The sequence below is a fragment of the Onychomys torridus genome, chromosome 2 (genome assembly GCF_903995425.1).
Source record: "Onychomys torridus chromosome 2, mOncTor1.1, whole genome shotgun sequence".
NCBI classification, from domain to species: Eukaryota; Metazoa; Chordata; class Mammalia; order Rodentia; family Cricetidae; genus Onychomys; species Onychomys torridus.
In genome coordinates this window covers 159,190,454-159,212,099 of record NC_050444.1, presented here as the reverse complement: position 1 = coordinate 159,212,099, position 21,646 = coordinate 159,190,454, and the positions used below count along the sequence as shown (strand labels likewise).

The 21,646-nt window shown below is 51.1% G+C and overlaps 1 protein-coding gene across 1 annotated transcript in view; it reads left to right on the top strand.

Annotated features, from left to right (window-relative positions):
* Positions 1-3,815: 3,815 nt before the first annotated feature.
* The window catches only part of Plod1 (procollagen-lysine,2-oxoglutarate 5-dioxygenase 1), a 29,546-nt gene continuing 11,715 nt past the window's right edge, over positions 3,816-21,646 (top strand). The window contains exons 1-10 of the mRNA XM_036179312.1: positions 3,816-3,973; positions 9,378-9,469; positions 10,346-10,479; positions 10,902-11,065; positions 12,399-12,511; positions 13,608-13,671; positions 15,166-15,263; positions 16,257-16,358; positions 16,904-17,035; positions 20,314-20,435. Of these exons, the coding sequence (XP_036035205.1) occupies positions 3,898-3,973; positions 9,378-9,469; positions 10,346-10,479; positions 10,902-11,065; positions 12,399-12,511; positions 13,608-13,671; positions 15,166-15,263; positions 16,257-16,358; positions 16,904-17,035; positions 20,314-20,435 (1,097 nt within the window). The 5' untranslated portion in view covers positions 3,816-3,897. The remainder of the gene's footprint in view (positions 3,974-9,377; positions 9,470-10,345; positions 10,480-10,901; positions 11,066-12,398; positions 12,512-13,607; positions 13,672-15,165; positions 15,264-16,256; positions 16,359-16,903; positions 17,036-20,313; positions 20,436-21,646) is intronic.

Genomic DNA, 21,646 nt, shown 5'->3' with positions numbered 1-21,646 from the left:
AGTCGATAGGATTAAAATCGTGCAAGATGGCCACCAAGCATGATAACCTGAGTTCTGTATCCAGGACCTACATGATGGAAGGAGAGAACTAACTCCCGCAAGTTGTCTTCTGACGTCCAAATGCACAGGGTGGTATGTGCAAGTCAAAAGATGGTGTGGGTTCCCTGGAATTGGAGCTACAGGCACTTGTGAGCTGCTTGATGTGGGGTGCAGGCCTCTTAACCCCCAAGCCATCCCCCTAGCCCCTCTTTTTACTTTTCAAAAATTTATTATTATTGTGTGTGCATGTGAGCATGATATATGTGTGCTTGGATATTTGTACTACACAAGGTCTGAGGACAATTCTGAGAGGCCAGTTCTTTCCTTGTCCTTTAGATGAGTTCCAGGGGTCGAATTTAGGTTGCCAGGCTTTTGAAGCAAGCCCCCTTTACCTACTAAGCCATCTTACCTACCCTTCATCCTATTTTTTGAAACTGGACCTAGAGCTTATTGATTCTGCTAGAACGACTGGCCAGCAAGCCCCAGGGATCCTCCTGTCCCTAACCCCGGTGCTGGAATTTCAGTGCACACCACTGAGCTTAGCTTTTTAAAATGAGTACTGGAGACCAAACTCAGGTCCTTCACTGAGCCACCACCCCAGCCCCTATGAGTATTTTTGCTACAAACACTGGTGTAATTGAAGTATATCTTGACCTACTTCTGTGCATGTTTCTTGGGAAGCAGTTCATTAAGACAGATTTCTAGATGAAAGCCTTATTTATTATGTGTGCTCCTAACTCCTTGTCATCCTCAAATACCCCAAGACATGGGTATGGGAGTGCTCAGAGGCAGGAGTCGGCCACATAGCCACAGCAAGGCCCTGGGGACATGAAGGGTTCTACTCTTGGCCTGACTCTTGCTAGCAAGTCAACTAACCCCATGGGCCTCAGTTTCTTTACCTATAAAAATAGGTATCATACAATAAAGTAGGCTTGCTCTGAGACTTAAATTGGACACGTGCTTGAAGTTTAACACACTGGCTGGCTCATATGAAGCGTTCACTATTTAGCTTAGCTCCAAAGAGTCATCTTTCCTCCTGAGGCCCCAGGCCTGGTGCAACCAATGTACTTGTTTCTAGGACATTTTTCCATTCTATATGCTTTTCAGATAAATATATGCATTTTATTTTCCTAGCCAGAAACCGTAGCGTAAGATGTATATTTGCTTGTTATTTGTTTTATTTAAAGAAAGAGCAGAGAGAATTCTAGTATTCTATTGGGGCGAATACCAGTGGGAAATGACAGCCCATCAGACAACTCAGTGTGATCATCCCGCTGAAGCTGTGGCTCCTTCAGGCCGACAAAGGAAATGGGACACACACACACACACACACACACACACACACAAACACACACACACACACCTTTCCCCACCCTACAGCTATCCAACCACCTTCCTAATAAAGTGGAGTCCTGTGCCTTTAACAGTTCATAGCACGCGTAGCACGTACTAGAAATACCAGAAGCAACATCTGGACAGCAGCCATCACCTCTGCTTAAAGAGACAGGCCATCCTAGATGGTGCTTGGACCAGGTTCAAGTTCTAGCACTTTGGTGAAACAAACAGGAAACAGACACCAAAAAGTAAAGCAAAGCTTTGCCAGCGTGAATTTTTCCTCCTGAAGAGGCAAGCAGTCTCTAAAACCGATGCCTCTTAATTTTGACTCTAGAGAGTGCCTGGGAACGCTTTCTGTCCAGGGCATACCACTGTTGAGAGTCTCCCTAGACTCTGGGAACTGTCTGATGCTTCCTTACAGTGGCCCCACATCAGTTGTGTAATGCCAAGCTGATGCTTCTTTTCTGAACCTCAGTTTCTCATTTGCAAACGGAAGCAACTGCCTGACTAGAAAGTCAATTATGAGCATGGAATGAGAACATTAAAAATGAGCCAGCTGGGCTGGGTGGTGGTGGTGCATGCCTTAATCCCAGCACTCAGGAGGCAGAGGCAGGCAGGCAAACTCTCTGTGAGTTTGAGGTCAGCCTGGTCTGCAGAGTGAGTTCCAGGACAGCCAGGGCTACATAGAGAAACCCTGTCTTGAAAAACTAAAACACCCCTCCCCACAAAAAAAGAACCAGGCTGGCTGACTCTCCCTCCTTTCATCCTTGCATTTCCTCTTCTAAGAGTCTGGAATCTCAGTCTGCAGTCTTTTGAGCCCCAAACAGCTGGAGGGTGGGGGATGCTTGGCAACAAGTCCTGACCCCAGCTGCAGCAGCTCCCAACCCTGGGTCCCAGCTAGGAAGCAAATCTTCTAGGTTCTGTTCCAGACCTCTTCCTCTGGCTTGTCTTGTGACCTTGAGCTTGCTGCTGGGTAGTCCTGGGCCTCACTTCTACTGTGTAAGTAAACCTCTGTACAATAAACTTCTGCAGTTTTCCAGGCTACTCCCATTTTCCCCAAAGGGCACATGGTCCTCAATTGTACAAATATTGTACATCTTTCTCAAGAAAGAAAGAAGGAAAAGGAAAAAAAGAGACACGAAAAGAACTATCCAGAAATAATATGACGTAGAAATGCTGTGTAAATTATGTACATTTTTATACCACAACCTGGAAATGATCGTTGCAAACATTTGTCTGTAATTTTATTTATTTTTGGTGGGGGGGGCGCTGTTTTGAGATAGGGTCTCATGCAGTCTCAACTAGCTGTATGGCTGAGCATGTCTTGAACTCCTGATCCTGCTTCTGCCTCCTGAGTGCTGGGATTCCAGCTTGGCTGAGATGCCTGGCGAAGCTTCCCTTTCCTTCACTCTCTTTTTCCCTGACAGTCTGGCTGTGCAGCTGAGGCTGGCTTTGGACAAAGAATCTCCTACCTCCACCTCCTGGATGCTAGGATTTAGGCACATCTCACCCTACTCCACCCAGCATTGTTTTAACCTAGCCACAAGGCTGAGAATCTGTTTTAATGAGCGAGTCTTACTGAAGAGACAGCCTTTCCCACTTAGCGTTCTGTAGATACATGTTTCCTGGCTGACACAGTAGCGCCCATGAAAGACCACTTCTCTTGAACTCCCTGACTCCTTCAAGATCCTTCCCTACAATCTTGCCCTAGAGTCTAACCTATGGGAAAGAGGCTCCAGGGTCCCTGCTTGATCTCTCTTCCACAGCTGGGCAGGATTTCGTCCAGATGTGGATGTGCACAGCTGACACCTGGACCGGGAGCCTTTGTTCCGGAAACCCTTGATCCGTTTTTACATTGGGTGTCTGTAAAAATACACTCCATCCACCCACCCACCCACCCACCCACCCACGCACCCACATATCCATACCACAATTAACCTCTGCAGCAAGAATGTCTTTGACTCTTTTCAGACTTCCCTCCCGGGGGCAGAAAAGACGAATTAAGTGATTCCCTTTTGGGAGCCTGGGCTAGACTTTCTATAGTTCCAGCATCCTCAGAGATGTCAACACCCGCGTCCACCCTAGGCTCAAACCCTCACCTCTGGAGTTTGGGGAAGACATAAAGAAAATGAAATCTCTAAGAGGCAACTCTAAGGTGCCCTACAGATCCCACCATCTCTGTGCAGATGCCAGTGAATGTTAAGCCCCACTCTTCTGGACATCAAGGCCTCGCCCTCCTAGCCCACTTTTTCCTCTGGATAGCGTTGCAACCCTTGGAGAGAGAGTGGGGGGAAGAGCATAGGCCGGTTGGCTACTGGACCCAAGGACCATAATGACGGGCCCCACGTCTGGAGGACCTGAGCGCCTAAGCAAGAAAACCCTTCCCTGGGGCGGGCGGAGGAGTGCGCGGCGCCGCCCCCGGGGCGGGCCTAGTGCGTGGCAGCGCCCGCCGGCACCGTCGCGAAGTTTCCAGTTCAGCTAGAGTCTCAGTGCCGGCGGATCGGATCGTACTCAAACCCGGCTATGCGGCCCCTGCTGCTCCTGGCTCTGGTGGCCTGGCTCCTTCTGGCCCAGGCGAAGGACGACGCCAAACTGGAGGGTGAGGGCGCGGTGCGGGAGCGGTGCCCGGCCGCCTCGCCGAGGACCCGGGTGTCCAGGCGACCTGGGCTGGGAGGGCGGGGGAGCTGGGTTGTGGTCATCTGTCCACTTGCCCGCGGATGACTCCGACAGATCACTTCCTCTCATGGGGCCACGATTCCCACGTTTGTGCAGCGGGCAGGAGAGGAGATAGCCGAAGCAACCCCCATGCCCTCCACCACCATTCAGCGCTCAGAGGAGCCCATGATGATTCCCATAATAAGTAGCAAGGCTCCTGTTGATCGTACACGACCTGCTGCAGCCCGACCTCACCAGTCAAGCACGTTTGCTACTTTGGGAGTGTTTGCTTATATCATCCCCATTTTCCAACTTCACAAACTGAGGCTCCAGAGTTGATTGTTTTCCCCCAAGGGCACACAGCTTGTGGGCATTGGAAATGGCTTCATCCCCCTCTCTAGGTGTGTCTGGTTCAAGAGCCCAGCTCCGAGCTCTTGTTATCTTTTGGGTGAGGGAGGGGCTTTGGAGTGAAGGAGGTAAGCGAGGCATGAAGCTGAGAGTGGTTGGTTCCAGGTCGGCCAGACTCCTGGCCAAATGCTAATTCTGCTTCTCCAAGGGCTACTGGGTTCCTAACTGTGTCCCACTATCCTGAGTGGGTGCTCCTGTCGTCCTAACCCATGCTGGACTGTACCACCCAGCACTGTTCTCTGAGTCCCTGAATCCCCCCCCCCCAAGTCATACTGTGGACCACCCCAGACAGGCAAAGCCAAACTGACCACATTCTCCAGGGCATCCTGTTCCCCTCCGCCCATCCTGCTGGAGGACCTGGGAGCTGGCCTGGACATGGTGGATGGTAGGATAGTTAAAGGAATCTGGATGGGTTGGAGAAGCTGCCCAGTTGGTAAGAGCACTTACCTAGCATGCATGCAGCCCAGATCAGGATTTGATCTCCAGTACTGCAGAGACTAAGCATGGTTATGCATGCCTATAACCCCAGGACCCAGGGAAGTTGAGGCAGGATTGTCAGAAGTTCAAGATCATCCTGAGCAACATAAAGAGTTGAAGTCAGTCTGGGTTACTTGAGACCCTGATCAAAAGAAGAAAAAAAAAGGAAAAAGAATAAAAAGAAAGAAAGAAAAGGAACCCGGCATTGAAACTCATGTGCTGGGAACCACAGACTTTTGCACGCCTGACGATTCTGTGCTAAATTATACACAAGGCCACATGCCTCCCACTAGTAACTTTGATGAGGCACGTCTTTGAGAATATTGGTGTTCATGACCTCAGTGCAGGGTAGCAATACCTTATTCCTAGAGATCATGAGAGATGCCTCAGATGAGGCCAGTCCCCGAGTCCCCTTAAAGTCAAGGCACTGGACATTTTCTCTCTGTGCTTAGATTAACTAGTTTTCCTGGAGGGTCTAATCCAGGAGTGCAGGAAGATAGATGAGAGAATATCTGATAAGGAAGTCTGACCACAGGGCTGAGCTGGTAATGTGTGCAAAGGGCCTGGGTTCACTCCCTGGTAGGAGCCTGGAGTCCTGCAGTTGGCCACCCCACTCCATCCGCTCCATCTCACTTTCTCCTGCTGCTGATGCATGCCCTTCTACTCCAGACCATCCCAGTTAGAGCCTCAGCTGCTCTCTAGGAAGTCAGAAATAGGCCCTGCTGATGACAGGGCTTCAGGTGCCCTGACCCAGCAGTGCCAGGGGAAGGGCTGTGCCTGAGGGTGCACAGCTCCCTCTCTTGACAGGGTACCTCTCTGTGTCAAGAGTTGAGGCATCACCTGACGGACACTGAGCTCAGCTCTTCAGACTTCAGATATTTGTTGAGTCCTCACTAGAGTCTCTGAAAGAGGGCTCCTTTATCCATGATTTCTGTGGTGCAGATGAGGAAGCTGAGGCACAGGGAGGCTAAATTACTGGTTGTGCCATCTGTCCTTACCACCCTACTCTGCCATCTCTCTTTCTTCTCTGAAGACCTGGGTCACAGTTTGTCCATCGGGGAAATGATTGCTGGACTTTGGACAGCAGGCTGGGGAGGGCTAAACTTACAGGGTGCCAGGCCCATGTAGCCCTGGTGGCTGTTGAGCGTACAAAACAGGCATCAGGGAAGTGGGGGGTGGTATCCTGGTGTAACCTAAGCCTCCTGTTGACACTGTGTGGGTGGCCCAGAGCTCTTGTACCCCGGAGAACGAACTGGAGAGGACACCTGTATTGGAGGAGCCCGAGAAACCCCAGGAATTCTGGATTCTGTGTTTAGTCTGATGCTCTACCCTGCTGGGTACTGTGGCAGGTTAAGAGTGTGGATGTGGGGCCAGGTGGTGGTGGCGGCGGCACCAGTGAGGCAGAGCCAGGTGGATCTCTGTGAGTTCGAGGCTACCCTGGTCTACAGAGTGAGATTCAGGACAGGCACCAAAACTACACAGAGAAACCCTGTCTCGAAAAAACAAGAGTGTGGATGTGGCTGGGCATGGTGGTACGCCTTTAATCCCAGCACTTTGGAGGCAGAGGCTAGTGGATCTCTGTGAGTTCAGCCTGGTCTATATAGTGAATTCCTAGACAGCCAAGGCTACGTAGAGAGACCTTGTCTCCAAACAACAAAAAAAACAGTGTGGCTGTGATCTGTACATGGTGGTACAGTGCTGTAATCAATCACAGCCCTTGGGAGGCTGAGGCTGGAAGATTGTGAATTTGAGGCCAGGCTAGGCCACTTAGTAAGACCCTGTGTTCAAAACAAAAACATCCAGGCATGATGGAAAATGCGTTTAACCCCGGCACTTTGGAGCCAGAGGCAGGCGGGTCTCTCTATGAGTTCAAGGCCAACCTAGTCTATACAGTCAGTTTCAGACCATCCAGGGCTACATAGTGAGACCATGTCTCAAACAAAACAAAACAAAAATGTTAGCCAGTTCACTTGTTTCACTTCCAGGTCTGTGACCTTAGGCATATCCTATCTTCTCTGTGCCTCAGTTTCCTCTTCTGTAGAAAGAAGGTAAAAGTAGCACTGCCCTTAGAGGGTGCATTTGTTTCTTTGTTTTTGAGGTAGAATCTCATTTAGGTCCCGGGGTCCCCTGCCTCCATCTCCTTCATACTGGAATTACAGACGTGTGCTACCATGCCTAGCTCCTCATGGAGTGATGAATTCAGCAATGAACATAGCTCGCTTCTGGCAGCATGTGGCATCTTAGAAGGATTCAGTTGATGGCCACTCTTACTAAAATCACTTCTCCTGTTGCTCCTTATCCCTTGGTGTGAGAGAGGGAGGCCTAGGGAAGAGCTGTAGCCCTAGGGAAAATGGTCGGGTTTGTATGGGTACATCAACTACTGATCCAACCAAGTGGGCAGATCAGGCATGAAATGAAGGAAGGCTTCCTGGAGGAGGTAGGCAGGGAAAGAAGTGAATGTTGAGTGAGGACAGGTCAGTGGAAGGGAGAGGAGGCAGGAGTCTGGGTTCCTGGGAGACATGAAGAAGGTCTGGGAAGCCAGGGGCCTCTGCTTCAGCCCCATCAGCTAGTTTCCTGAGGCAGATGAAGAAATGGGTGATTTCTTCTCTCTCTCTCTCTCTCTCTCTCTCTCTCTCTCTCTCTCTCTCTCTCCCTCTCTCTCCCTCACTCACTCACTCACTCACACACATGCACACATGCTAGCCTATGATACTTTTCTGCTCTCCTTTTGGTAAGAGGCCTTCAAAGAGCTAGTGACTGGTTCTTCTCACCTGTGGGAAGACTTAACCATTCAGGCCAGAGTTGGAGGCAGCCCTTCCCCTCAGGTTTCTTCTCTGGGCCCTCAAGTGGGTCAAGTGGGGAGGTTACTCCTCCACAGCTGTTTATGGCATTGTCTGCTCCTTCCCAGGCCCACCCTACGGGGTCCTGCCAATCCCTGACATTGATTGATCCCTGTAGGGACAGCCTCCTGCCTATGCAGCCTCAGCCAGCTTGGGAGAGCTGGTCCCTTTTGTTCTCTCAGCTCTTACTCTTACATCCAGTGGTAGGGGAAGGGGAAGGCCTTACCTGCCTGCCGCTGGCCTGGCTGGGTTTTTGGATTTGTTTTATTTTGTTTTTTTCTGTGTGCGTGCGTGCATGTGTGCGGGCGTGCGTATGTGTTCTGTTCACCTAGGTAAATGTGAGTCCTGGGTATAAAGGAGCCATAACAACCACTGAGTAGTATTAAGATCAGTCCACGTGAGGCTATTAAATGGGTAAAGAATTTATTAACATATAACACTCACGATTACAGAACGGAGTAGACAGCAGAAGTCATCCTCTGATCTGACCGGGAGCGACTTCACCTTGCAGCCGGGAGAAGGGGCCTGTGTCCCTTCTCCAGCTTCTTATCTGAGGTCACATTCAACTGCAGCAAGCACCGTATAGCCCAGGGTCATGGGCGGAGCAAATACCAATACAGGGTAGTGGGCCTGTCCCCCATCCTCCAAGGGCAGAAGTCTGGGTGGGATTCACAGGAATTGATAGTAGGGAAGGGAGAGGTGCTATTATGACTGGCCCTGGATTCACACAGTTTGCCAGGATCTAGCCAGGCGGGCCAGCTCCCAACCCCCAACTTCTCAGGCATCACAACCTCACAGTGGGGTCAAGAGAGGCTTCTGGGGGCTCCCACAAAGGATGTCTTGGGAGCCACTTGTAGCACGTTCTGTTGCAGGGGTGAAGTCACACTGCAGAGCGGGAAGGGGTCCCTTGTTAAGAAGGTATTGACAAAGCCAGGCTTGTTGAGTATGGTAGGTAGCTCATGCCTGCAACCTCAGCATTTGGGAGCAGAGGCGGGAAGATCAATAGAGAAGTTCATGGGCAGCTTTGTTACCAATTAGCTGGATATGGGGCTGGGTTACACGAGACCCCTTTTCAAAATGAGAGGGAGGGAGAGAGAGGAAAGATAGTACCAGCTGCCCTGGCCACAGACATGGACTGGTGAGGGGATTTCAAGTCGGTTTCCATCCCAGGCAGCCTGAACGGGAAGCATGGCATTGGGAGAGTCAGCCTCGTAGGCCTGAGGGAGACCAGAGTGGATGAGTATGTCCACCCTCAATGTATGGATAGAGAGCAAGTGGCCTCGTGAACTCTGCATTTGCTGTTTCTGCTCAGAGCTGCCAGAGAGATCCCCCCATGGTCAGCACTCAGGGCATCTTCCCCTCTACCCCATGATGCTTTGCACCCTCGAAAGCCAGAGACTTGGTTTCATGAGGCAGGTGCAGATGCCCTCCCTTGGGTGCTGCTTGCCCTGTTTGTCAGTTTCCACATACAAGGAACCCAGGGAACAGGGAAGCAAGGGTTATACCCCAGCTGTCCCGAACCAGGACGGCCCTCGGCACAGCCTGAAGAAGGGAAGAAGAAGGCCACTGTTCAAGACTCTCCTCCATCCCCATTCAGCCCCTCATGTCCTTCTCTGTCCGCAGACAACCTTCTGGTCCTCACTGTGGCCACGAAAGAGACGGAGGGCTTCCGCCGCTTCAGGCGCTCAGCTCAGTTCTTTAACTACAAGATTCAGGTGAGAGCTGTGTGGGTAGGTAGGGCGGGGAGAGAGAGAGAGGGAGAGATGGTGGGGGTCCAGGGGCTAGGGCTTCCCACAGTTAGGGCTCTTGGGCAGACTCAGGTGCCAAGAAGGGCAGGAGTTAGGATGAAGGTCATGTGAATGATTCCAGGAGGTGAGAGGAAGATGTGGAGTTGACCTGGATGGAAACATGCAGAGGCCTCTCTTGAAAGGCTAGTGTGGATGGCAGGACCTGGGGACCGTCATTCCCACAATCCCCTGGGGCATCTTGAATATGGTCTGAAGACCTCTGGAATGTGTACACTGTCACAAAGAAACATGCTTGTCTACCAGGCATGGGCGTCCTCTGTGGGCACACTGTCAGGCATAGTGTTGGGCACTAGGAAAAGAGATGTACTCACACTGGCCTCATCGTGGCCTACACAGAGCTAGGTACGAAGCCAGGAGGAAAGAGTATCATCATGAAATTATGGATCGTGAAAAAGCAGGGTGTTACTTCAGACATAGCTGGATCCAGGGTCTGGATTTTTCTGTCTCCAGAGGCAGGCTCTCTCCATGGTGGTAAGGTGATTCTAGCCCTAGACTTTTGCACCGAACTTTTCAATTTTAGCCAATCATAACAGCCTTGCCTTAATTTTAACACAACAGTCCCAGGGAAGAAAGGCCATGTTTGGGTTACATGCTCAAAGCTCTAGCTATGGGAGGAGGGGCAGAGGGATGGGGGATAGTGATTGGTTGTCCCTGGTCACATGATCGCCACTGGCATCACCTGGAATTGTTTCCTTACATTGGATTGAAAGGAAGCAAAGATGTCCACTACTCAAACTGGTGAAAGAATATTTCTCTACCAAAGCTGGGGGCCTCTCTCTGCAGGCACTGGGCTTGGGGGAGGACTGGAGCACGGACAGTGGACTGTCAGCAGGTGGAGGGCAGAAGGTCCGGCTGCTGAAGAAGGCACTGGAAAAGCACGCAGACAAGGAAGACCTGGTTATTCTCTTCACTGACAGGTGGGTGGGTGTGCTGGGGATTCCTGCTTGCGTCCCTGGAGTGCAGGGTGGTATTGGGGTCAGGGGGTCCAAAATAAGCCCTGGACATCATGTGTAAAGGAGGCTCCCTCCAGCTAAGCTTATCTAAGAGACCCCAGGATAAGTCTCTTTGATGTAGGCCAGTACTCCTCTTGGTGAAAAGATGGGAGGTGTGAGCTGCCAAAGATGACGGATGAGCCATGTTGGAATATGACAAGGACATGGATTATGGGGACTGTGTCCTGCCCAGCATGGGCATGGAAATGTGGCAGACTGAGGGAGGTAGGGCATGCAGTTCTATCTCCCGGATGGTGGCTGGTGTAGGATGTGAGGAGCTCCTGATCCCCGTGTCCTTCTGTGGGTGCCCCCTCTGGACCTGCTTCAGCTTCTCGCTTTGGCCACAGCTATGATGTGGTGTTCGCCTCGGGACCTCGGGAGCTCTTGAAGAAGTTCCAGCAGGCCAAGAGCCAGGTGGTCTTCTCAGCTGAGGAGCTCATCTACCCCGACCGGAGACTGGAGGCCAAGTATCCAACAGTCTCTGACGGCAAGAGGTTTCTGGGCTCTGGAGGTAAGAGGATGTGCAGGGTGTGGGGTCCAGTACCTGACCTCACTGTGGGTCATGGGTTCCAAATGCATACAGTCTCAAAGAGACCCTCTGTGGGATGTCTTCCTCACTTTGTTGAAGGGCCATCCAGCTGTGCTGGAGAAACTGTAGTCCTTCACCTCCCATATCACTTCTGCTTCCCAAAGATATCTAGAGTCCAGTAGCTCAGCCAGGCCTACATGAGACCTTGTATCCAAAAAAAAAAAAAAAAAAAGAAAAAAGAAAGGACTAAAGAAATTGCTCTGTGGGCAGAGCTTCCATCAAGCCTGACAATCTGTGTTTGATCCTTAGAACTCATATGATGGAAAGAGAGAAACAACCCTTGAAAGCTGTCCTCTGACTTACACACACACACACACACACACACACACACACACACACAGAGGCAACTCTGACACATACACACACTCACACAACTCACACACACATTCTCTCGCTCTCTCTCACACACACACTCGCTCTCACGCACACACAACACATACAAATAAATGTGTAAAAAAATTAAATACAGAAAACGGCTGAGGCTGTAGCTCGGTTGGTAGAACGCTTGTCTACGTTCCACGGCCAGCACTGGCGGTTATGGTGCCACTGTGCAATCCCAGAATTGGAGAGATGGTGGCAGGAGGGTCATAAGGTCATCCTTGGTTAGCTAATGAGGGCAAAGCGGTCCAGAGTTGTGAGAGACGCTTTCTCAAAAACAGTTTAAAAACCCCCGTATCTATTCAGACCTCCACCCATCTCCCTCTGTGCCTCCTCGTTTCCTGGTGCTGAGCCTGGCCCTCCACCACTGTCTGGAACTGTTCAGCCCTTTCCAGTCCTTTCAGAGAGTAGAACCCACAGGCCCCACCCAGAGAGCTAACACAGTTGCCATGGTTGGCGGTGGGGAGCGGGGTGGGTGGGGGTGGGGTGGGGGTGACTAGCCCAGGGGTCAAGTGTCCTGTTTCTTCCCTCCTTGCTTGTGCAACCCTCACTTTATCTGCTCTCCCTGGAGTGCTGTGTGACATTTTTCCAGCCTCCCCCCTTCTCTGATCCAAGCTGCTCAGATGACTCTATAAAGGACCCAAGCCGGGATCCTTGTGGATCTGCTCTCTAGGGGCCTAGCACTAAGTGGGTCCAGTTCAGTGGGTTCCTTCATCTTAGGAGTGCTGTCCAGGGACATTAGCTTGTATCACACCTCCCCTCAGTCAGAAGTGAAGAGGTGAGGTTTAGGAGTGAAGTGGGGGAGGTGGCGGGAATGGAGGGAGCTAGCCCAGAGGCTGGGAGCTAAGTGTGTCTCTGTCCCTTCTACCACCTTCAGGCTTCATGGGTTATGCCCCCAACCTCAGCAAACTGGTGGCCGAGTGGGAGGGCCAGGACAGTGACAGTGACCAGCTCTTTTACACCAAGATCTTCTTGGACCCGGAGAAGAGGGTAAGAGGCGGTAGGTGGGCTGGGAAGAGGGGTCTGGGGAATCCTGACTCTGGATCTCACTGGCCAGGCTGCATTGGGGTCAGTCCTCTGGGGTCTGAGCCACTGGGTTGGTGTGTCCGTCCATTCGGGCTGTTGTGACAAACTGCCATAGACTTGGGGGCTTTAAAATAAGACGGTCATTGCTTACCATTCTGGAGTAATGGGTGAAGTTGGTTGGGTTAAAGCAAAGCCAAAGGCCTGTGTTGTGGCTCAGTGGGTAGAGGTGCTTGCTGCCAAGCGTGATGACTCAGTTCAGTCTCCTGGACCCGCACAGTAGAAGGAGAGAACAGACTTCTACAAATTGTCCTCTGACCTCCATACTGTGGCACACACACTCACACAAACAAACGCATACAAGATAAATAAACGTATGCCACTGGAGAGACGCTTAGTGGGTAAAAGCACTTGCTGCTGTCACAGAGGACCAGGTTTGTGTTCCCAGAACCCACAGGATGGCTCACAATTTCTGTAATTCTAGCTCCAGGGCATCTGTTGCCTTCCTTTGGTCTCTGTGGGTTCATGCACATGGCACACGTACATACATGCAGGTAGAATACTTATACACATAAAAACAAACAAACAAACAAAGCTACACCTGATGGCGTGTCTGTAATTCCAGCATGTGGGAGACTGGAGGATCATGGATTTGAGGCCAGCCTGGGCTACATAGCTCAGAACCAGCCTGCACATTCTGAGATTTTTGTCTCAGAAACCAAAAGTTAGTGTATTAAGGAGTAAAAACCCACACTGTTAGCATTTCTCACAGGAGTAGGTGTGAAGCTCAGATTCACACATGTACATAGAACCTGGGCCCGGAGACTGACATGTAGCAACATCAGACCTCAGCGTGTGCTGTCACATGGCTGTCATCCTTACTGCTGACCAGCTGCTTCCTTAGCTTCCTTCCAGTTTTGAGATTTCCTGCTTCTCTGAATAGAGCCAGGATATGGCAAGCTGAGCCAGTGTGGGGGCAGGCTCCCCATGCTGGGTGTGCTGGGACCCAGTCTGGGCTGGCTAGGGCCTGTCCCTGCTACAGCCCAGGCCCTCCTTCCTGCAGGAGCAAATCAATATCAGCCTGGACCACCGCTGCCGAATCTTCCAGAACCTGGATGGAGCCTTGGGTGAGCTGTAGCACCCAGAGGGGGTGGGGCCAGAGAGAAGAGGAAATCAGGTCTGAGAGGGTAGGAGGGGTGGGGCCTGAGAGGGGAGGGAAGGTGGGGTCGAGGAGGAAGCGGGCTAAGGCAGGAAGCTTGAGGAGTGAGTTGGAAGGAGCTGAGGATTCCTGTCAGGGTTAGACCAAAGAAGGAAAACCAAGTGGGCCCCTCCTTGGTCATTGCGCTGGGCTGATGTCAGCCTCCTGCCGGGATCCCAGAGACCCTCCAGATGTTATGGGACCAAAGTTGTGTCTCTCAGAAGGTGGGAGAAGCGCAGATGTTCCACTTAGGGGGAGGCAGTGATAACCGCAGCAGGCACCTGGCCCTAACTCCACCATGCATGCCTCGTCAGTACAAGTGACCCCTTCTCTTCGGGCCCAAGGCTGGTGATGACTGCTTTGCTACAGGTCTTCCTGACTGACCACGTGTCATACACACCCCTCTCAGTGTGCACCTTGTGTCTGAAGCTGGGATGTTCTAGTCTTTGCTGCCCCTCCCCCAGCCCACTTCTGACTCCAATGAGTCACCACACGAAGGATAAGGGTCCCTGTGATCTCTGTGCTCCTTCCATGCTGCTGTGCCAGATGCTTGCTAGCCACACATTTACCCCAGTGACGAAGGGATAGTTTGTTGGGTGGTGGTGGCACACGCCTTTAATCCCAGCACTCGGGAGGCAGAGCCAGGCAGATCTTTGTGAGTTCGAGGCCAGCCTGGACTACAGAGCGAGATCCAGGAAAGGTGCAAAGCTACACAGAGAAATCCTGTCTCGGGAAAAAAAAAAAAAAAAAAAGAAGGGATAGTTCAGTGGGTAAAGGCGCTTGCTGCCAAGCCTGAAGACCTGAGTTTGAGCCCCAGAACCCTCGTGGTTGAAAGAGAGAACCGACTTTAGCAAGTTGTTCTCTTGCCTCCACATATACACCCCAGACACTAAACAAATCAATGTAACTTTTATTTTATTTATTTTTATTTTGAGACAGGGTTTCTCTGTGCAGCCCTTGTTGTCTCAGAACTGACTCTGTAGGCCAAACAGGCCTTGAACTCAGAGATCTGTCTGCCTGCTAGGACTAAAGACATGAGCCACCATGCCTGGCTAAATGTAATTTTTAAAATGGTTAGGGAATCTTCCAGAAGATGGGAGTTTGGTTCCTAGTACCCATGTCAGGCAGCTCACAACCACCTGTAACTCCAGCTCCAGGGGATCTGATGCCTCTGGCCTCTGTGGGTACCTGCATTCATGTGCACAGACACAGACACAGACACAGACACACACACACACTCTCAATACACACACACACATATACACAAATAAGAATAAATCTTTAAAAACAAAAAGAAGGAATTTAAGATGGGGGAAACTGAGGCTTAAAGGGAGTGAAATGATTTTTTTGCAGAGCCACAGCCTGTGAGGCGCCAACCGTGGCCCCTCTGCTGATAGATGGGTTTGTGTTTTCTGGTCCCCAGATGAAGTCGTACTCAAGTTTGAAATGGGCCATGTGAGAGCGCGGAACCTGGCCTATGACACCCTTCCAGTGGTCATCCATGGCAATGGGCCCACCAAGGTAAGGAGGGGCCCAACCTTGGGGGAGTGTGGGAGGAAGCCAGAGTCCCAATTCTGCTTCTGTGGTGACTGCATTCTGGGGCTAGTGCCACTGTTTGGGGTTCTCTGACACAGGCGTGGCCTGGTGTCCTGTTTCTCCACTGTGGTGGGCAGTGGTACCCTGTCCATCCCTGCTGGATCACAGGACCCATTAGAGGCCACTGTCCCCATCTAGGCTTTGAGGAAGGTTCCAGAACCATCTCACTGTTGTGATATGGCATTTATTCACTGAGTGGACATGTTTTGGATACCTGCACCAGGGACCAGTCTACCACAAATAGAGTGGCTGTCTCTACTCACGGTGTTATGGAAGGGGCTAGGGCAGATGGTGGCTGGGGACAGCAAACCTAAGTGGTCCTGGAGGATTGGTTTATGGCTCATAGAATATTTGTCAGTCACCAGCCTTAGAATCCTGTGGGCAGGAGAGGAAAGAAAACCTAGGGAAAAATGCAGATCTGTGCTGGAGGTGTAACTCAGCTGGTAGAGTGCTTGCCTAGCATGCCTGAGGACCTGGGTTTGATCACCAGGGGCCACATAAACCAGGCATGGTAGTGCACACCTATAATCTCTGAACTTGGGAGGTAGAGGCAGGAGGATCAGGAATTTTAAAGTCATTCTTGGCTACATGATGAGTTCAAGGCCAACCTGGACTACTTGAGACTTCTGCTCCCCATCCCCGGGGGGAGGGGTGTGGGGGGGGGCAGAAGAAAAAGAAAAATGCAGATCTTGGTTCCACCCAGCTCTGCTGCCTGAAATCCTGTGAGGCCCAGTCCTTAGGAATCTGGGTTTTTATAAGCCCCCAACTCCCTCTCCAGCAGCCAGGGGTACAGGCTATTCTGGGTGAGGGAGCATTCCCTCCAAGACCCTGAAAGATGGCAGGCAGGACGGAGATGGGATTTGCTAGTTTGGGGGTGTGGCTGGCTTGGCCTTTTCAACTGCATTTGACTCCCAACAGCTGCAGCTGAACTACCTGGGCAACTACATTCCTCGATTCTGGACCTTCGAGACGGGCTGCACCGTGTGTGATGAGGGCCTCCGCAGCCTCAGGGGCATTGGGGTGAGGCCAGGCCTGAGCTGAGGGAGACAGTTGAGGACAGTGCCATGAGATGGGGGGAAGGGGGGTGATTCCAAATAGAACGGTGAGAGGCAAAGAGGCTATTCTCTGTCTGGGGGACCACCCAAGTGCCTCTTCCGGGAAGCTCCTCTGGAAGCTGGATGTCGCACAGGCTCCAGCTTCCTTCCAAATGTCCGAGTCCATTTCTTCTACCTAGCCCTTTACTCTCCCCTAGCCTTTTCCTATGCTGTGAGTCCTTGTCACCCTTTATGGCCCAGCTTGAACACCACGCCAGCCAGAATCTGGTGTCATGCTGTCCACTGGCCCTTGTTAGAGCCTGGGAACTGGTTGTACCTTTCTCAAACAGGCCTCGCCGTGCGTAGGTCCTGCTAGCCCCACAGCTGCATGGCCTGCTTTGACGCCCTGCGACCTGGGCATCTAGCTTCCCACGGCCGTGTGCCCCCTCAGGTTTCCTTGGGCTGTGGTAGGGGCTTGGTGGCAGGCAGTGACTAGACCCTGCATGACTCCTTCTATCCTTCCCTCTGCAGGATGAAGCTCTGCCCACTGTCCTGGTCGGTGTGTTCATTGAGCAACCGACGCCGTTCCTATCCCTGTTTTTCTTGCGGCTGCTGCGCCTACGATACCCCCAGAAACAGATGAGGCTCTTCATTCACAACCACGTGAGTAGAAGCTGCCATGTGGAGCTTGACTCAAGAGCTCAGCCTCATGAACTGGCCTAAGACCTCTGAGGATCCCATTGAACCTGGGCTGAATGGAAGTGGGTAGTGAACTGTGTCCCCAAATCACTAGGCTGACTAGGTCAGGCGGACTGTACTTGAATCTCAGCAATGTGACTTTTCTTGGCTGTGTGACCTGGGATACCAGCCTTAAGCTCTCTGCTCCTGTTTTCTCACTTATTAAAGCAAGATTGGAATTGAGGTAATTGTGAGGAACCCGTCCCCACCTTTACCCCCAAGGTTATCTTGAGGAGTGAGGGATAAGAGATTTAGATAGAAATATAGAGGGGAGAGAGAAACACAGGATAGCCTCGGGAGGGCCTGGATGCTTATCCACCAGCCCCTTCTGTCTCTTCTAAAGGGCTTCTTAAAGGAATGCCAAGGGGTAGCGCAAAAGACCTCCCCCAGCACAGCCAAGTGCAGAACCTTTCAAACACCTGGTAACCACACAGTGGTCAGTCCATCCCCTTATGCAGCCCTGCTGGGTAAAGCAAGCTCAGATCTCACTAGGAAACCTCTGTGGGCTCCCACAGGTAATCACACTAAATTGTTACAGGGGTTAAACAAGTTGACTTGTGAAGTACATAGAAGAGAAAGAGGGTAGAGAGGATCTGTCTAGCTACTGAGGAAGCCTGGGTGTGAGGTCTGTAAGTTCAAGGCCAGCCTGGGTTACAGTGAGCCTGTCCTTCTCCTATTAAAAAAACAACAACAAAAACGTTTTACAGAGGGCTATGGATGTATCTTAGCTACAGTATATTTGACTAGGGTGTGGGGGCCCTGGATTCTAAATACTTTAATTTTTAAAATTATGTGTATGTGGGGTTGGGGATTTAGCTCAGTGGTAGAGCACTTGCCTAGCAAGCGCAAGGCCCTGGGTTTCTATCCTCAGCTCTGGAAAAAAAAAAAAAATTATGTGTATGTATGTGTGCATTGGCACATGAGTGCAGGTACCCTAGAAGGCCAGATGAGGGTGCTGGATTCCCTGAAGCTGGAGTTGCGGGTTGTTGTGAGCTGTCTGACATGGGTGCTGGGAACCAAGCTCAGATCCTCTGGAAGAGCAGCAAGCACCCACTGTTTGTTTGTTTGTTTGTTTAGTTTTTTTGAGGTGGGAGTTCTCTGTGTAGGCATGGCTGTCATGGAACTTACTATGTAGACCAGGCTGGCTCAAACTGAGAGATTCACCTGCTTCTGTCTCCTCAGTACCAGAATTATAGGAGTGAACCACCATGCCTGCCCAGCTCAGCAAGCGCTCTTAGTAGCTGAACAATCAGTCTCTTCAATTCCAAATCCTTAGGTTTTATCTATAACAGCAAGGAACGAAAGCACTGCCCCATTTACAGGCAGCACGCAGTGGGTACCCTTGTATCTTAGTTACCTATCTGTTGCTGTGACAAAACACCGTGGTGGAACAGAGGTGTGGTGGCAGAAACAGCTGAGAATTCACATCTAGAATCACGAGCAGCAGGCAGAGAGAGGGAGCACTAGGGATGGCAGGAGTCTTTTGAAACCTCAAAGCCCACCCTCAGTGACACACTTCTGCCAACAAAGCCACACCTCCTAATCCTTCTCAAACAGTTCCACCATCTAGGGACCAGGTGTTCAACCGTATGAACCTGTGGGAGCCGTTCTCATTCAGACCACCACACCTTGACTGTGGCCATTTTTGTTTCCTGTCTCCTTCATGCTGTGGGTTTGATCTGCTCAAAATCAAGTTGGTTTCCATTGCTTTAGCACCTTCAGGGAAAATGGGTATAAGTCTTGAGCCCTGAGCTCTGTGGGGAGCAGGCCTGGTGGTTCAGTACTCCACTGGCTAGGTAAAGCGCGGGCTTCTCTGCTTTGCTGTCTTTGACTGGCCAGATCTTCCCCAGACTATGGGGGCCTTTGTCTTCTCTGAGTTCTGCTCAGTTGTCTTATCTGTGTCTCCCCTGTATACCTTCCAGCTGCAACAAGATGTCCTGTCCCAGGGACCCACAGTCTCCCACTCAGCTCCCTGCCTGGCTTCCTCACATTCACCTCTGATGTACAGCAGGCACTACAGACAGAAAGGCAATGAGACCTGCCCTCACATGGCGCACAGCTCCCTTGCATGAACTTCCACTTTGTATAGAAAGAGAACAGTCATAGACATGAGGACCTACTATGTGCTGGCTCTGACTCACTGCCTGCTCCCAGTGACCTGAGGGAGGAGACATCTTTCCCTAAAGTAGAGACAGGTGAAGGGCCCTGTCCAAGGTCGGGCCTTGTCCGGGCTCTTTGTAGCAGAGCAGATGTTGGTCTACCACATAGACCTAACCTGTGATCCTCAGGCCACGTGCATCCCAGGGTAGCATTTGTAGATGATGCTGATATGGTACCACAATGTCAGTAGGTTGGACATCCCTGCTTAGGTTTGGAAATAAAAATCCTGTTCTCTCCATGTCCTGGGGGGGGGGGGGCAGTGCAGACTGTCCATGTATGTATCTAGATCCCCTGGTACATTGGTTGACACCATACCCCAACCATCATCAGAGCTTCTGGATGTCCTTGGGAGAAGGAGCTGTCCTGATGAAGAGCTGTGAAGAGGCCTGTGGGGCCGGGCCGGGGAAGATGGGTGTGAAAGGATCACCAGAGAAGGGCACATGACAGATTGAGGAGAACAGAACCGGCTCAGGACACCCTGAGAGCAAGTTCTCGGCAAGAAGGAGATTTCTTTCCCCGGAAGGACAGAGGGCAGGGATAAGGGACAAAGACAGGAGATAGAGGATGAGGGAGAAGGGGAAGGGAACAAGGGAAGAGGGACGGGGTATTTGTCTCAGAGGGGACAAAGGACTGCCTCTGGATAGAGAGGAGACAGACGTGGCTCATAGGCAAATGGTGGTTTATAAAGGTACAAGGGGAAACTCTGTGTTATAATGAGGTGTTTAATTTTAATTGGGCATGTTAATTAGGTGAGCCAAAGGGGGCTTTTGATTGCTGGGTTACTTCAGTACTTTGATAGGTAGATGTTGGTAGCCTAGGAGGAGGAAATGGCCGAATAAGAGACCAGCGTTATGAATGTAATCTAATGGGAATGGGGGAGGGGCAAGGCCTGCCAGAGCCATGTTTGTCACTCTCCGGCTGGCTAGAGTCCCTTCAGAGATGCAGGTGGCAGGAGTGTGCCAGAGACAGAGCATCCCCAGGCAAGCGACAGCGGTGCTGTTTCCTGGAACCTGCACCCTCATCTACACCTGTCCCACGTCCAGGAACACCACCACAAGCTTGAGGTAGAGCAGTTTCTGGCAGAGCACAGCAGTGAGTACCAGTCCGTGAAGCTAGTGGGTCCTGAGGTGCGCATGGCCAACGCGGACGCCAGGAACATGGGCGCGTGAGTCAGGCGTGGGGGTTCGTGGATGGTGGTGGGCGGGTGGCTGTGGCATTGGGAACAGCAGGCTGGAAATTCAGAAGGCTCTGTGGTCTCCAGCATAGTCCTGTCCCTGTCTGGGTTTCAGGGCTCCCCTGTGAAATGAGGAAGTAGTCTCTGTCAGGACAACTTGGGGATGCTCAGATATAGTGTCACGTGGATTTAGGAAGCAAATTAGGGAATGAGGGGAGACTGGAGGGCTAGAAGTAGACCAAGGCTGACAGAGACAACCTCTGATTAAAAATAGGATGACTCCAGCATTCCGGAAGCAGAGGCAGGTGGAGCTCTTGAGTTCAGGGCCAGCTTGGTCTACAGAGCAGTTCCAGGGCTACATGGAAACCCTGCCTTGAAAAACAAAAAAATACAATGACTCCCTAAAGGGGCTTGCCTCCCCCTGACTGTGGGAGGATAGATCATACTCACAGAGTTGTCCTCTGACACCCTGCATGCTGTGGTGTGCTCACACACTAATAATAATAATAAAAATAAACCAGAACAAAAATAAAGACACAAGAAGCCATTTATATAGGACTGGGGTGTTGGTAGAGTGAATGCCTAGCATGCATGGTGAAACTCTGTTTGATCCTCAGTACCACATAAACTGGCTCTGGTAGTAAACACCTGAAATTAGGCAAGAGGGTCAGGAGTTCAAGGTCATCCTCAGGTACATAGCTAACTTAAGACCAGCTTGGGCTACATGCTGTTTCAAAAAAATAAAAGTTCCTCTGTCTTGCCAGGTGGTGGTGGTGCAGGCCTTTAATCCCAGCACTCAGGAGGCAGAGGCAGGCAGATCTCTAAATTTGAGGCCAGCCTGGTCTACAGAGCAAGTTCCAGGACAGCCAGGGCTACACAGAGAAACCTTGTCTCGAAAAACAAACAAAAAAAAAAAAAGCAAAAAAGCAAAAAAAACTTCTGTCTTAATCTGGGGGTGGCAGACGCCCCTTAAAGGGCTGCCAGTCAGCTAGGTGGGCTCTGTCGCCCTTGCTGAGCTGTCTGCCCTTGTCCCATAACGATGGCCACTGATGTATAATGAATGAGTGGGATTGTGTTCCAGAAAGATTTTATTTTGGGATACTGAAATTTGACTTCCTCAAAGGAAAGCATAATTTTCTTTTGATTTTTTCCCCTTTTTCCTAGTCATTTAAGAACAGAGAACCATTCTTAGCTTCTGGGCA